The 16529-nt window shown below is 41.9% G+C and overlaps 1 protein-coding gene across 1 annotated transcript in view; it reads left to right on the top strand.

Annotated features, from left to right (window-relative positions):
• NRK (Nik related kinase) overlaps positions 1 to 16529 on the top strand; it is a 122797-nt gene that overhangs the window by 62016 nt on the left and 44252 nt on the right. The window contains exons 9-15 of the mRNA XM_026652996.2: positions 2597 to 2675; positions 3602 to 3777; positions 5737 to 5809; positions 6252 to 6459; positions 7399 to 7563; positions 10377 to 10541; positions 14689 to 14841. Coding sequence (XP_026508781.1) covers positions 2597 to 2675; positions 3602 to 3777; positions 5737 to 5809; positions 6252 to 6459; positions 7399 to 7563; positions 10377 to 10541; positions 14689 to 14841 — 1019 coding nt within the window. The remainder of the gene's footprint in view (positions 1 to 2596; positions 2676 to 3601; positions 3778 to 5736; positions 5810 to 6251; positions 6460 to 7398; positions 7564 to 10376; positions 10542 to 14688; positions 14842 to 16529) is intronic.

Below are 16529 nucleotides of genomic sequence, written 5' to 3'. Positions count from 1 at the left end.
TGGCACGAGTCTTCACCCTGTCATTCCAGATGGAGGATTCCTCCAGGAGGTTGGATTAGGGGCCAGTGTCAAGAAAGAGCTATTCACCTTCACGGTGCACCAGTGGGTGGGCTAATCCACCTCTTTGGCCTTCCCAGTTCTCCATTGCGCTGCAGCCCATGCAGTCATGCAAAGTGAAAATGCTACTGAAGCGAAACACGCTCAGATCTGAATGGGAGCGTTTCACTCCCGCTTTGCACTGGTGTAAGTGGCTGTCCGAGGTGCAGTGTAATGGAGAATGGGGCCCCCTAGAGAATAGAATTTTGGTGTGGGGTAAGTGCCTTGCTCACTCCTGCGTGTCACAATGATTACATCTATTCCCCCCTCAAAGCAATTTTGGAGATCTGTGGAGTGAGACTCCCCGCCCCAGAACAGCAAAAATACTACAGCCACAAGTCAATCACAATTCTGATTTGCTTCCATGAACTCCTCCCTCCTGCAATTTTCTTGCTCCTCCAGACACTCTCCTACAGCCACATGGCACCACAATTCTGTCAACAGGCTTCTGGCATAAATTTTCTTTCAATATTATCTACCAAAGTCAGATACTCCTGATATAAGACACAATTGTAGAATGTAATTTAGATGCAGGGTCCTGATTATCTAGCATTGTTGTAGACTATTACCCTTGTGCAATAGTGTAGGTTTGTGCCTAGGAGCACAAGGCATGTGGGATGTTCTGCAGCATAATGGTGTGAAGACACAATAGGGGTGTTTGGCAATTGCTGAACCGGCTGGAGGGGATCCTATTTATAGTCTAGGACCTGGCCTATGCTAGAGAGCACCTGGGCTGGGTTTATCAACCAGTCAAGATACAAGTCAGCCAGACTGAGTTCTAAAGCATTTTCACAAATCACCCTCCAGTCTAGCTAGAGCTTAGTCTTGAGGCTTGAGTCTTAGAGGATGTTTTTTCTGTAACAAATGTTCTTACTTCACACCATATTTCCTCATTTCAGTTGTATTTATTTATTGTATTTTCACACGGGCTAATGCTAGTAGGCAAATTTTAGGGATGGTGCGATAGTGTATTTATTATTTCTATTGAGGTAGCACCTAGGAGCCCCAGGCATAGACCAGAACGCCGTTGTGTTAGGCACTGTACAGACACAGAACAGTCCCTGCCCCCAAAGAGCTTACGATCCAAGTATTAGACAAGAGACACTAGGTAGATACAGACAGACAGATGTCAGAACACCAGGAAACAATGAGACAATAGAGCCTGATGCTTCTCTCACACCTGTTCTACGCTAGTGGGGTTCCATTGCCTTTAATAGGCTACATCTACATTCCGAGCCAGGGTTGTCATTCTCCCGCTCATATACACGCACTTGCACTAGCTCTCATCAAGCTAGAATGAGTATCAATAGCAGTGCAACTGCAGTAGCACGGTTAGCAGCAGCTGAGGTATGGCTGAGCCATGCCAACTGTGTACTCACCCGTTTCAGGCAGGTTTGTACGCGGCACGGCTAAGCCATGCTTCTGCTGCTGCCGCCCATCCCCTGCTATTTATGCTCCCCCTAGCTCTGAAAGAATGTGTCCACGAACAGAGGAATCGCACCTCCAATGTGTAGAGTAGATGTAGCCATAGAGTTACTTCTGATTTACACCTACGTCCCTGAGATGATCGGGCCTGATAGTCCCCATCCGTGTCATTCAGCCTGCAGTAGCATTTTGGAGGGGCAACCCTCCGCCAACATTTCCACTCCACACCCAGCAAACGTGACACATTGGGAATGTTCAGTGAAATGTACGGGGTGGACTTTCTGGGATAGGACAGGATTTACTTTTTAGTGCTGTTTTCAGCGTTGACTTTCTACAACAAAACCAGGAGTGGGTGTATAGAGAAAAAACCAGCGTACCAAACCCAGCGATGGAATCTGTTTAGAAAGCACCGATTGGTGTAATAAGTGGGCACAGAGTCCTTAAATACAGTCAGTGTAGGCAAAACAGGTTCTTAGCCATATGCCCAGCTCCAACAGAGCAATGTACCAGTTCCCATGCCAGCTTTCTCTCTTCCTTCTTTTTCCCTTATGCCGCATGCTATAGAGCGAAGAGGTTTGTTAACAACTAGCTTATTGTTTATCTCAACTGTAAACCAGGCATATTAAAATAGATAAACATTCTGATCCAGAGTTTGACTTTCACATTTAGGTGCAAATGTCCTTTCATCGCTATGAAAATGTGCTTGTTTTATAATCCAGTCAAGCATTCTTTGGCCTTTGTTTTGAACAGAGATATAAAGCCTTAAAAGTCTCAAGGGCTGCATTAATTATTTCGATGGAGTCCTTCCTTTTACTGAATCCTTACATCTCAGCTATCGCAATGTACAGTCCGGCCCACTCAGAACCCTCCTGTGCTGCAAAGCTTTTCCTCCTCTGAACTCCTGTGAAGGACACTTCCATCCGATCCTTTACAACAGGAGGAATGTTAAAGGGCTGCTTCTTCTCATATCAGAAGGAGCTATTATGCACCCTGGGTATGTCAAAGGGGTCAAAGGCCAGGGGAAACCTGGCACTGCTTTCGCGTACTCTTTAATAGCTTGTGTTTTCCTTTGCAGCCCTGTGCGATATGCATCCCATGAGAGCTCTCTTTCTCATTCCACGAAACCCTCCCCCAAAACTGAAATCCAGAAAATGGTAAAGATATTTTTAAAATATATTTTAGCAGCCTCAGGCTTCTGTGGGTTTTTGATCAGAGACTGTGATCTTATCAAATCTTACAAATGAGGTCTTGGCTACTTACTGATAGAATCCCCTCTGCTACTGATGTGAGCTCCAAGTATAAACACAATTCATATTTGAGAAGCATGATCTGCACTGGGGCAGATTACCCCAATTTGAAACCCAGCTAAGCTGCCCTGGTACAAATTGCACTGCCTTGGAGTAAACTGTGCCTTTTCTACGCTAGGGACTTGCACTGGTGGCTGAAATTTCAATGTAGACATGGCTTACGTGGGGTTGCTTTGATCAGTATTTATCAGGAGACCTCCAAGGAAAACCCAGGGTGCTGCAGGCAGTAGTGTTGGTGGGCCAGAAGGTGGCACTGTATTCAGATACATAAGTAATGAACACATTCCCTAGCATGAATTTAGGGAGAATTGTGTTTGTCTTTCAGATGAGACATAAAATTGTGGTCTTTGATATGTATGGTCATTATGGACTTTTTGTAAGAGAAGTGGTGATAGTCTTATTATTATAGTCAAAATCCAATTTAGGTAATTACTGCCTCCTTAAATTTCCCCTACTATTTCAACTGGATACAGGAGGTGAAATTCTGCCCTCGGTTACATTGGTGTAAATTCACCGGAATGTCACAGAGAGCAGAATTTGTCCTAGAATTCTTCCTTGCTCTGTGTCCTAAACTTTCAGGTAGTGGTGTGATATACTGATGAAACTCCTGCTGTATTCCACCCCAGAGGAGGCTGTGCTTTAGCGCTAGCCAAAGCAAACTTTGTAAATACAGCGTCTTGGGATCCTGCAGGGTGAAAGGTGCTTTGTAAATTTAAGCAAAATTTTATTTTCATCTGATTTTGTTTGTTTGTTTGTTGTTGTTTTTCCCCCAGGTCCAAGAAATTTCTTAATTTTGTTGAAAGTTGCCTAGTTAAAAATTACTTGCATCGTCCATCCACTGAAACTTTGCTTAAGCATTCCTTTATCCGAGACATGCAGAATGAACGGCAAGTGCGCATCATGCTGAAAGACCACCTGGACAGGACCAGGAAGAAAAAGGGAGAGAAAGGTCAGGTTAAAAATAATGCAAACATAGGCCCTCATCCTGCCCAGAGCCTTACGGAAGGTGGAGCTCTATGCAGACACGGTGAAATTCTGGTCCCATTGAAGACAATGAGAGTCTTGCAAGTTGCAAGTGACCTCAGTGGTGGCAGGATTTCACCCACAGCGTGTGTCTGCATGGAGCTGATTGCAGGATCAGACCCAAGGCTGGAATTTTAAGAAGCGTTCAGCACTCAGCTGGGCCCAGATTTTCAACAGAAATCAGCTCCCATGAAATCACCTAGATAAATGTCCGGATTTTCAAAGGAGCTCAGTGCATTAAGTGCATTGAAAATCAGGATGTAAATGTCTCTACAAGAGCTGCAGGAGCTGAGCTCTTTTGAAAATCTGGGCCCCAAGGGACTAAATCACACAGAAGAGATCAATAAATCCATATCCTTGTTTTACTCCGACCTGGGCTTCCAACCTACTGATTTGTCCAAAACCAAGCATCTGAGTTTGTAACTCTAACTTTGTTCTCCAAAGCAAAATTTAGAAAAGAATCTGTTTTGAACTAAATGATTGATTTTGAATAAATGACCATATGTTGCATGATATCAGCCATGCAGCATAGAGAGAGAGAGTCTAGTGGTCTAGTGGCCACTCAACATCTCCGCCTCTCTTTCTCTATCTGTATATTTTACACCTTACAAGGGCATTGTGAAGATTAGTTGAATATTAGAGCCTGTTTGTAAAGTGTAATGAAGATTAAAAGTGCTATATAAAGTCTAAGTATTGGTTTGGCACAATGAGATTTTTTGTATCTGAAATGAAGCTACTGCTGCAAGGTATAATTTACTTACTGAAATAATAATACTACATTCTATAGCACCTGTCATCTGAGGATCTCAAAGCATTTTGAGCAGTAGCAAACATGAGTAGGAAAACAACTTATTAAAAGGTTACACATTTGCCACTTGTGAAAAAGCTAATGGTAATAATTACATAAATGCTAGAAAACTACATTGTGGGGGGAATTCCTACTTATAGTCAAAGCTCACCTGACGGTGAGCAATGTTACTATTCATTATACACTTCAGTGACTTTTAAAAAAAAGGTTGCAGAGACCCACTTTCACATTGTGCCCAGCTGGAAATAAAGATGCTGATCGTGTTGGGATGAAATTAAAACTTCAAAGAACTGCCTTCATGATAAAAGCTGGAAAGAACTTCAGAGTTACAACTTTGCTTCTTTATGAGCTGTTTGTACTAAAGCTCAAATTAACCAGTTAACAAGGTGTTTCTCTTTTGTATATAATTATTTTTATTAATTTTCATATGAATTTAGGGCTGGATTGACTTAAGGTCTCTGTTCATCCACAAAACAGGCATAGCATGGCAGGCAATGGCAGTGCAAGCTTCCTAACATCCTCCCTCCAATCCTGTTCTGAGGCACCCTTCTGAAGATATTGCCACCATTTTTTGGCTTCTTCTAATTGGTTCCAATGTGGACACCTGCTTACTGAAAAGTAGACTAGATCGATGAAACCCATTTAATGTAGACCACTCAATGGGAACAACCTTTTAGACTTCGGTTTTCAAAGGGCTCTAAAGGAGTTAGTTTCCCAACTCATATTGACTTTCCCAGATCACCTGAGCTGGGTTTGAATGGGGTGACCTAACGTTGAAAAACTTGGTAACCCATCCGTAATCATCTGAATGATCTACTGCTTCCATAAGGAGTTCCATTAATGACTAGCTGAAGATGTCTTTCTTTTCCTTCTTCCATTACACTTTTAAGACTCTTAAAATCTGATACATAAAGGGCCCTGATCCAAAGTCCATTGAAGTCAAAACAAGCCTGTCATTGGCTTCAGTGGGTTCTGAATCGGACCCTAAAGTAATTTGCTGTGATTCTGTGGAACCATTACTTAGGTTAGTATCAGGAGGTAATATACTCCTTATCTGGGTTTTTTTTTTTTTTATAGACGAAACAGAGTATGAGTATACTGGAAGTGAGGAAGAAGATGATGAACTGGATGAAGATGAAGGAGAACCAAGGTTAATTTTATTAGCTGTGTGTAATATTGGACTAACCAAGGCATTTTCATCAAAGGCATCTCTCCTCAGCTACATGGGTTTTCTTACCATATTCTAACCCCCTAATGCTCTGTGGTACCCAGTTAGCAATAACTGGTTTGTAGCTGTTGCATCTAAATGTTGAGCGTAAGGTGTCTGTAAAATGTTGTTCTCATAATTACCAAGCAACAAGGAGGGAATGTCTCAAACAAAGAAGCAGATAATCAGCTTCAGTCTGGATTTTGTAGTGTAGTACAGTAAATACTGAAGCATGGCCAGCCTACAGAGAATGATTCTGTGGAGATTTATTGGAACATTTACATTTGTTAGCACAGGCAGCAAGCCATTTCCCAGCGACGTGTTCTACTTGTTCTGCAGCTTTAATGTTATGGTGAGTCTTAAAGAAACTTCCCTTTTGTTTCAGTTCCATAGTTAATCTCCCTGGTGAATCAACGCTCCGTCGTGAATTTCTGAGGCTGCAGCAGGAGAACAAAAATCGGTCTGACCCTCATCGACAGCAGCAGCTCCAGCAGCAGCAGCTAAAGGACCAGGAGAAATACAAAAAGCAACTGCAGGCAGATCGGCAGAAACGAATCGAGCAAGAAAAAGAGCGGAGGAAGAGGCTGGAGGATGTAGGAAATGGCTCGTATTTGTAATCCACATATATCAATCAGTGACAAATGAAAATATGCCAATTTCAAGAATAGGTTTTGAAAGAAAAAGAAGCCGTGTTAAATTCTCATCACCGGCTGGTTTGGAATCTTTAACCCTGGTAGAAATTTGTGGTTTCTGACCGCTGAGATTAATCAGTTTTTTTAAAGGTTCTACCCACTTCCTGCTAACTCTCTGCCCATGTGCTCTGGGCAGTTGATGTGTAACCCCACTTACTTCAGTGTGGTTGGACCCCAGGAATGGGTAGGCAAAACAGAGGTGGAATTCTTATTCCCTTGCTCTTGTGCATAGTCCAAGTTCAAGTCTATACTTGTGAGTCCAAACTACGCTGGTACCTGAGATAGGATTGCCCTCTGCTTTCATGGTGCTGCATTGCAGTTGCTAAATCAGAGTCATGTCTTTTCTTGGCTTCTGAAGCCATTATAGGACAGGTAAGCTGATGCTTTTGAAACACCAGCCTGCTCCAACAATATCTAAGCACTCCAGATAATTCTTCCCTATCAAAATGCCATGTGCTGAAATAAGGAATTCTACGATTGGGGCTTGTTGACCAGACAGCAATGGTTAAATCCTGGTACCATTACTATTAATGGCAAAACTGCCATTGACAAAACTCCCATTGACTGCAGTGTGGCCAGGATATAATCCCAGAAGCTTTATAGTTATTTTAATAGTAAACACAACCACCAACTTCTGTTGGGTCATATTAGACTACATAACAAGTGTTTCCCCCACCTCCACCACTGATTATACTCCAGGAATAGAGTTTTTGGGCCTTCTGTTTTGGAATTGTCTCATAATTATGAATAAAAAGCGTATAGCTAATTGCATAACTAATCATCTTGAAGCAAAGAAGTAAAATTTAAAATGAACCATGTTATTCCCTGGCACTTATTCAGCATCAGAAGAGAGAAGAAGAGCTCCGGAAGCAGCAAGAATGTGAGCAGAGATGGCCAGAAATTAAGGCAGTTCAGCGGAGAGATGAGACGTGTGAAGGTGACAGGAGAATTGCTGACGAGGACATGTGCAAAGTGGACGGACAGAGGAAATCGGAAAGGAAGCAGGTATCACTCTAGGACTTACCAATGCAATTCATGGCTCCTTGTTTCTGTGGCTGAAGTCTAAGTTCATTAATGGAGTCTCGTTCCTATAGGTCAGGGACCATATCGAGGGGCTTTTTTCATTTACTAACTGGTTCTTTTCCTCACCTTAACAGCCCCTGGCAACTCTGCCCCTCTCTACTTGTATAGTGTTGAGTCCTCTCCATTCCTCCAGCAATGCCAGATCTCTTCTCCCTAAGTTTTGCAGTTATTTCCATGCTGTTCCTTACTTGTAGAACTTCCTTACTGAACTGGTCTGTAAAACCACAACCCTCCTCTCCTCCAGCTCATGCCTTAAGGCCTACTCTACCACGGTGCATGTCGAAAATTACTAAAAACAGCCCAGTAGAGGCTGTGCATTTATCTGGTGTGACGGGTTGGATCACAGAAACCCCCTTGGGAACTGCCAACTGATGTGCCAAGACTACTTCTGCCCCTGCTTTCCCAGCCAGCCTGGGACTCCAGCACCCTGTCTTGTTGAGCCAGACACGCCAGTCTGCTCCAACACAGACCCAGGGTCTGAACCACGTGCCCCAAAGCTGCAGACTTAGCTGAAAGCAACTTGAGAAATGTTCCTGTCTTTAACACTCAGATGCCCAACTCCCAATGGGGTCCAAACCCCAAATAAATCCGTTTTACCCTGTATAAAGCTTATACAAGGTAAACTCATAAATTGTTCGCCTTCTAAAACACTGAGAGAGATATGCACAGCTGTTTGCTGCCCCTTCCCCCCAGGTATTAATACATACTTGGGTTAATTAATAAGTAAAAAGTGATTTTATTAAATACAGAAAGTAGGATTTAAGTGGTTCCAAATAGTGACAGACAGAACAAAGTGAATTACCAAGTAAAATAAAATAGAACACGCCAGTCTATGTCTAAGAAAACTGAATACAGATAAAACCTCACCAGTTCCAGTAAGCTTCCTTTTACAAACTAGTCTGGGTCCAGCAATCACTCACACCCCCTGTAGTTACTGTCCTTTGTTCCAGTCTCCTTCAGGTATCCTTGGGGGTGGAGAGGCTCTCTCTTTAACCAGCTGAAGACCAAATGGAGGGGTCTCCCAGGGGTTTAAATAGACTTTCTCCTCTGGGTGGAGACCCCCTCCTCTCCCCTATGCAAAGTCCAGCTCCAAGATGGAGTTTTGGAGTCACATGGGCAAGTCACATGTCCATGCATGACTCAGTTTTTACAGGCAGCAGCCATTGCTTACCTGCTCCCTTGAAGGTCCTCATGTAGATGTCTTATGTGGATTGGAGCCTCCCAAGATCCATTGTCCCTCAAGTGCTTCTTGATTGGGCACTTAATTTGCACATTCCTTTCTCAAGAAGCTGACCAAATGCTTTACAAAGGCTACTTAAAAATCAAGCCAGTGCCCAGCCAATATTCATAACTTTGAATACAAAAATGATACATGCATACAAATAGGATTATTAGATTCAGTAGATCATAACCTTTACAGAGATATGTTACATGGCATATGTAGCATAAAACATATTCCAGTTATATCATATATACATTCATAAGCATATTCCCATAAAGCCTTATGGGGTACACCATCACACCTGGGATGACTGGAGCACAGCACCCTCCTATCCCCAGCTCCCACTTATCTTTCATGCTGGGGAAGGCCAAGAGAGGGTGGTGTATGCCAAATCTGGCATACATCTGGGGACCTATCTACATAAAAGGATGTACCTGCCCCACCATGGCAGCTTTCCGGCTTCTGTGTGAGCAGTGCAAGTCTGGCCCTTTCTTTATATGCATTTCCTGTTGATTTAGATTGGCTTATATTTCCCAGTAAAGTCAGAAAATTTGAAAGTCTTAATACATACAATAGGATACTGCCAGAAAGCATCAGATCTGGGATATTTCTTCTGTTCCTTGAAAGTAAAATAGAAAATGATGATTACATAAAACAATCAAAAGATGGAAATGGAATACCATGCAGATCCATCTGATCCCTCTGAGCACAATGTACATGAGATGGGCTTGGGGCATATGTTTTCTGTCTCCTATTTCATCTTGTCCTCCTGGAAAAGAAGGGCCAGGAACCCACCCCACCCCCGCAACACACACACACACACACACACACACACACACACACACTTTCTGAATAAGTTTGTGAACTTGTTTACCCAAGAAACTATATGATGTATGGTATACAATTAAAATAATCCCAGTCAATTACTTTTGACCTGATTGAAAATATAGTTATCCTATATGCTTCCCACAAACATCAGCCCATCTTTAATGTAAATCCCCAGCTCCTTTATTTTCCTTATGAATATAACCAACCCCACTTTCTCCCTCACGAAATGAAGCTGAAATGGAAATATTTTCACCCCCTCGATCATGTAACAGATGCCAAGTCTAGCATTTTGGCCAGTGTTTTCACTGTGTTTTAACAGGTGAATTGCTTATATTGAATTGGAAACTTGGAACCCTTCAAAACTATAACGTTCAATAAAGCCACTGGCTTTTGGAAAAGTCATAAGAGTATTAGAAAGGCACCAATGAAAAATATTAAGCGAACACTTTGGAGCTGGCGGGGAGCTTTTTCGTTATTGTTTTAGGTTATACTTCTTTTAAATGCAAATGCAGGAAGTTTTGGTTTATATCAGACTTCGCAAGAGCCAGGATTCTAGCCATTTTCAAAGGGGACCTAAGAGAGTTGGGGACCCGACTCCTACTGAAATTCAGCTCACGCGAACCCCTTTAAGAATCCCAATAGGAATGTTTAAAAAATGAAAATATTAACATTGGCTCGTTTTTAGAAAAAGGTGGAAGAAGTGCAACACAATAAGAAGTTACATCGGACTCTTCCCAAAGATCAAACCCAACTGCTGTCTCTTCAGCACGACCACAAGCAAAAAAAGAAAGAGCTTCCAAAGAGCTCGAGTCCAGCATCACAGCCTCCGCCAAGCAGTACAAGCAAAGAGGTACTCACTTAAGATTGTTACAGTTACATTTTGTGATGTGCAGGTAACTCAGAGGAAGGGAATTGATTGGTCTTTTGGATAAACTTTAACCCAATTCTGGCCAAAGGTGTGTATCTTCCCAGGCACTGTATATCGCAATGAAGCCTGATTGGCTACCACCTCTCCGTAGAGTACAGGTTTTCTCTCCATTACTTCTACTCCAAATCAAAGTGGATTTGATGAAGGAGAGGAGAATAGTGAGATCCTTCCACACAGCCAGTTTGGCCCACTTTCTGCAACGGCATGTAACCCATCTACTTTCTCTCGCTGTCATGTCCTTGCCTTCCAACTAGGGATGAATGAGATTGTGGCATATGAGATTTGGTGAATCTCTGAGACTGATTTTAGGTTTGCAAAACTAGTTCAGATTCACAAACTTTTTTCCTCTATAATTTAAACCCGAGCACAGGTCTCTAGATTCCTGTTGCCAACGAACAAGCAATGTGACATCCTTTGCCACTCACTGTACTTAAAGATCTTTAGTTAGTTATTTGCAGTGTTGTTGTAAATGTGTTGGTCCCAGAATATTAGAGACACAACATGGGTGAGGTAATGTCTTTTATTGGGTCTACTTCTGTTAGAGAGACACGCTTTCGAGCTACACAGAGCTCTTCCAGACTTGAAAAAGAGCTGTGTGTAGCTCAAAATCTTGTCTATTTCACCAACCGAAGTGGACCTAACAAAAGATATTACCCTCTACCACTTTGTCTCTTTACCTAATTAGTTCAGATTTGATGGATAATGCATGACCATGTAGTCAGTGACTTACTTTAGATAGTGCTTCAGTTCTTTTTGCTAATTCAAAAAGGCTTTTGCCCACAAAATGGATTCTTTATATGTGTATCCTACTGATTGTTTGTATCGTGTCAGCTTGTCATGGAGCCAAAGCTCCTTTGCTTCCCTTATTGTATATATTATCCTATAATTTTTAGCCCCTTTTCTCTTTTTTAAACTTCCCAGCCAGGGGCTCAATCCTGCAGCCAATGGAACTACCACGTGATTAAAGTTAAGCACGTACTGAAGTGCTTTGCTGGATTGGGAGCAGTTTGCTAGAACCTTGCAGAATCAAGCCCTGCGTGAAGCTATGTGTAAAGTATGGGGCATGAACAGTATGGGTGATATTTCTAGCAAAGCACCTTCCAAAATATCTCAGTAAAGGCTTTGTGAAAAAGTGTGTGTGTGTGTGTGTGTGTGTGTGTGTCTAGAAAGCAGAACACTGCTGATAAGCATACTTTGTTCCAGTATCTAAATGAGTGAAGTCTGACGTTGTCCGTGTATGAGCTTTAAATTAAGAGATCTGCAGATGTTCACAAGGTGGAATTTCCTCTGTTGCTGATAAATTAAATGAACTATTTTGCTAGAATTTTGAAATGATACATTTTAATACTGCAAAAAACCCAAGCAATGATATGAAATCAGTTTAGGGTAACAAAAGACCTAAGCGTGTTATTACAGTAGCTATTTGTGAAAACAGAAGAATGCATAATTCTGTTTGAAGTGCAACTTAGCTATCAAAAGCAAATGTCTCCTCTCCAAGAGGTTTATTGCATTAAGTAAGTAAATAAATAATGTAGTGAAATCTGAATTAGCTCTTTTGGAAGTCAATGTTTGTTTTGGAAACCTAGCCAAGGCTGTGTCAGCAGGTTGGGCCCACAAAGAGAGAAGCGAGCTATTTACTAAATACATACCTACAGGGGTCAATAAAAATGTTGTGCTTCTGCTAAACTTTCTGGGGGGTGGGGGAAGAAATGCATCTCTGTTGAGCCTATTTAACTTTCTGTTTGTGATAGCCAAGGGAAAAACCTACAGCAAAATGTCAACTCAAATATTCATCTCTTTTTGGCATGTATTCCATAAATGACCTCTTTGTATTTGAATAAAATGTATTGTAGAATTTAGTTCATATGGTTACTGTTAAATTTTAAGCTAAATATTGAATCCTGACATTACCAGTTGTACATAGCTGGACTCATCCGGAAATATGCATCACTGGGGAAAAAAGATAAGGGGAATCAGATAAATATGCTATTTCTTCACAAGTACTAATTGTCTCTTGTGTTCACTGTACCACACTGCAGCCATTTATTTATTCTATTTTTGACAATAGGTTATATTTAATCATATCTGTACATCACTATTTTTCTGAAAACATGTTGGAAAAGAATTGCAGGATCTCCCAGCTAAATAAAAATCAGTGGAGCTGGTAAAATATTTTTTTTTTGTCAGATTTTGGAAAAAAGCCAATTGCTTTTCAGTTCTACTTTTGTTTGTCGTCATTTAAAAAAATTCAAAATGTTTTGACCATCTCTAAAAATTAGGTCTCATTGAACTTATCAGTTGTATCGAACTTCCGCCTGCTTTATTATCCAAAGAGGTGCTAACTTCTGCACTACAAAAAACGTGGATACTGACAGAGGTTACTCCCTCTTCCAGAGCTTTTTCTGCAGAAATCGAATTTGTTAGGTTCATTAGTACTTTTAGTTAAATGACTGTTGACATACACTCATGCCCAACCCTCACTGGCTCTACAGCTGAGTAGAGAGAACTAAAAAAATTTGTTCTTTATGACCACGGAAGCTACTCTTGAGAATTCATTCGCGTAGCTATAAAAAGGGATGACTTAGAATCAGTTAATGGTTGTGGCTAAATTACAGCACAAGACAATATACCTTTGGGTCTGCACTCCAAGGGAGGTGGGCACCCGAGTGCTGGGGCAAGTCCCTTAAGCTGAGTCTTCCCAGAGCTGATCTCGGTGTCTATGTCGTTCTGCAGCTGGGTGTAGCCCTGCCTGTGTGTCTGCTAGAGAAGGCTTAAGAGCCTGGCTCAGCTAGACAGGGTAAAGAAGGCCCAGGCTGGTGGAACAGGTGGGCTCAGTGGTATCCCAGTACATCAGGTGGCACCTTAAAGGGGGGCAACCCATCACAGTCCAAAGTACTTTAATATTTTCTTTTTTTCTTGCTAGTGACTGGGGGTGGGGGGGGACTTGTCTTTTATTGATAGAGGATACAAAGGATGAAAACCTGGCCCCACTGCAATCAATGGGAGTGATGCCATTGACATCAGTGGGGCCAGAATTTCACCTGAAGTTCTTGGTATACTTTGGAAGTTTGTTTGTTTTAATGAAGTCCTTTTTCCAATACAGATCTGTGAGACTATTGGGAATCATTCTCCATCACCAGTCATCAGCATGTTCCTAGAATATGCTCCCAACAGTGTTAATGCCCTTCCTAACATAGGCATAAGTACCCAGATACAGTGATAGGTGCATTAAAAAAACCTACCTAATAAAATAAAATATCTGGACATAAAATAGCTAGGAATGATTTAGCATTAATCTCTGGGTAGCTCTGTAAAACTGTTCCTATCCTTCTAAATCAGAAGAAAGGCGCAAGGTTTACACTAAAGAACTGGAATTAGTCCTGTTGAGTAAAACCAGAAAGAGCTGTAGGATCAAAACTGTGGGAAAGCAATTTTGTAGTGAGCAGGGCCTTTGGAAATGAAAGCATCTTTGTACAGTTTAGGGCATTTTCATCTGCCAGTTTACGTGGTGTGGTTAACATTCCAAACTATATAAAATGCTATAACGTATTTTAATGCAGAAAACCACCTGTAGTAATGTCTGCTTTGTTGGGTCAGGTGACTGTATACCAGGAGGAGAAGGAATGGGTGCAGCAGACCACACATTGAAAAAAAAAAAAAAAAAAAAAAAAGGGGGGGGGGAATTCAATGTAGATTTTTAAATCCTGTTGAATGACATAAGGAAAGGTCCCCCTCCTCCTACGGAATCTCAACTAATAATACATTGGGTGGCATGAAACAAAACAAATTGCAATCCAAGCATCTCACAGATGAGACTTTTACTTGGCAGTATCATGCTGCAGCGAGTTTTACTGCAGATTGGAAGTTTCATGCAAAAGGTGAGGTTCAAATTAGGGAGAATGTGTAGGTATCGATCCTTCACTTGGATCTACGTGGGCAGAGCTTACACCCACACGGAGTCCCGTCAAAGTGGCTCTGCACAGACATCAGAGTGCACCCACAGGGATCTGAAGGCAGGACTGAGGCTGTTATCTGCGGTGTGTGTGTGATTTTTATTTCTTGTTTTCAGGCCGAGGACAGAAAGAAGAAAAATGATGGGATGCAGACTCATCTCAACTGGGCAGCAGTTCTTGGACACGAAGCCACGCCACATACTAGACTAGGTTCTGGCAGTAGTTCTAGTCCTTGCACCCCAGCTTTGCAAAGAGCAGTGCTAGCGCAGGTAAAGTATCATTATTCCATAAGCAGTATGTAAAACATGGAGCGAAATCATGGCCTCACTTAAGTCAATTGCAGTCTCAGCAGAGGAGGTAATAGAGGCCTTCCTCCCTCTGACCCCCCTGGCACAGCTGACTAAGGGCTGTGACAATCTAGCCCTAAGAATTTGTTGATACATCCTTTCCTGATGAATTATAAATGGGATTATATGCAGATTAGGGCTACATTGCATTACATTGCAGATTAGGGCTAGATAACAGCTAATTTCAGATATGTTGATGCTTGACTGCACAGAGTCTCTGATGTCACTCTTACATGTGTCACAAAAAGCCTGAACCAACTATGCTGTTTTATTTCCTATGGAAGGAATTTATTCTGTATTATTTATATAGCACCAGAAAGGTACATGACACTTTACAGAACAAGTGAAAAAGGCGGAGAGTCCCTGAAGGCCTTGACACTGGCGAAATTGTTGCCAACCTGGTGAAATATTCTGAAAGCACACGGAGGTGGAATGAGGAATAGTTATCAATGTAGGGTCAGATTTTGCTCCCGTGTGGCGCCTGGAAGATCTGTGGAGTTCCTCTTGCTGAGTTTTCTCTGTGTTCTTCCCTCATTGGCCGAAGATTTGCTTCACCCTGGAAGAAGTAGGGGATTTGACCTAGAAGCCTTATAAATCCCCTAAAATCTCCAGCAAGCCAAGTGGGACACCAGCTATCTCCACTGAGGCTTACACCTTCACACCTAGAGGATAGTTCGTATAGGTCCATTCACTGGGACACCACACATGCATACAGGTTCTTCCCAGGACCCCAGTTCTAAACAGCATCCCAAAGGACACCAAGAAGCTGCCACTTTCCACTACTGTAGAGGGTTTCACAATTTCCAGAATAATTTTTTCACCGTCATAACACTGAACAACTTCTCAAATTAAGATGTGGACCACACCCTTCTTGTTTTCTGTTGCTGTTGCTGTCATCTGCTGTTCCTGCCTCAGGCCCCAGCTTTCCTGAACTAATACAGCCGCCTCTGGAGAGGTATCTCTTTTGTGTTTGTGTGTGTGTGCGGTTATTTTCTTAAAGTGTGAGACCAGCTTAGGCACAATTCATCCTCTTTCCCCTCACCTCTCAGGCTGTATTCCACACTCTACTTCACTTTGCTTGGCCGGGAACCATTGCTGTAACTTTTTCATGATCCTTTTGATTTTTCCTTCCTTGTTCTCATGACACTCATCCATATACTTATTTTTTACTCCTATCCTTACAGCTTCTGCCCCATGTGAGTTGCCCAAATCTCTGCTATTAGACTTTGTATACTAACGTAACTGTCCTAAAACTGGAAGTTGGCTTAAAGATTCCTGTATCAAAGGCAGAAATTATATCTACACATGGTTTCCAAAAAGCATGTTTGGAAACATACTGTGTAAGAATCCTTCTCTTACATCAAAAACTTTTAGTTTTGCCATTAGTCTCAAGAAGAAAAGAGTTTTGTGTTTTCATTCCTTTTGTGAATCATACACACTATAACTTAGCATTTTGGGGCAAGGTGGAATGAACCAATGCATTCTTGCCACGTGTGCTTATGGTAAAAGATGGCTCAGAGACCAGTCAGTCATCTGCAGCATACAAGACTCAGAGACATAGACTGGTAAAACTAAGTATAGAGGGGTAAAGTTCATTTGTTTCTCAAAAT

Source organism: Terrapene carolina, unplaced genomic scaffold (genome assembly GCF_002925995.2).
Source record: "Terrapene carolina triunguis isolate 2854851 unplaced genomic scaffold, T_m_triunguis-2.0 Scaffold131, whole genome shotgun sequence".
Lineage (NCBI taxonomy): Eukaryota > Metazoa > Chordata > Testudines > Emydidae > Terrapene > Terrapene triunguis.
Note: the sequence above shows the minus strand (reverse complement) of the source record. Positions and strands in the feature narration are given on the sequence as shown.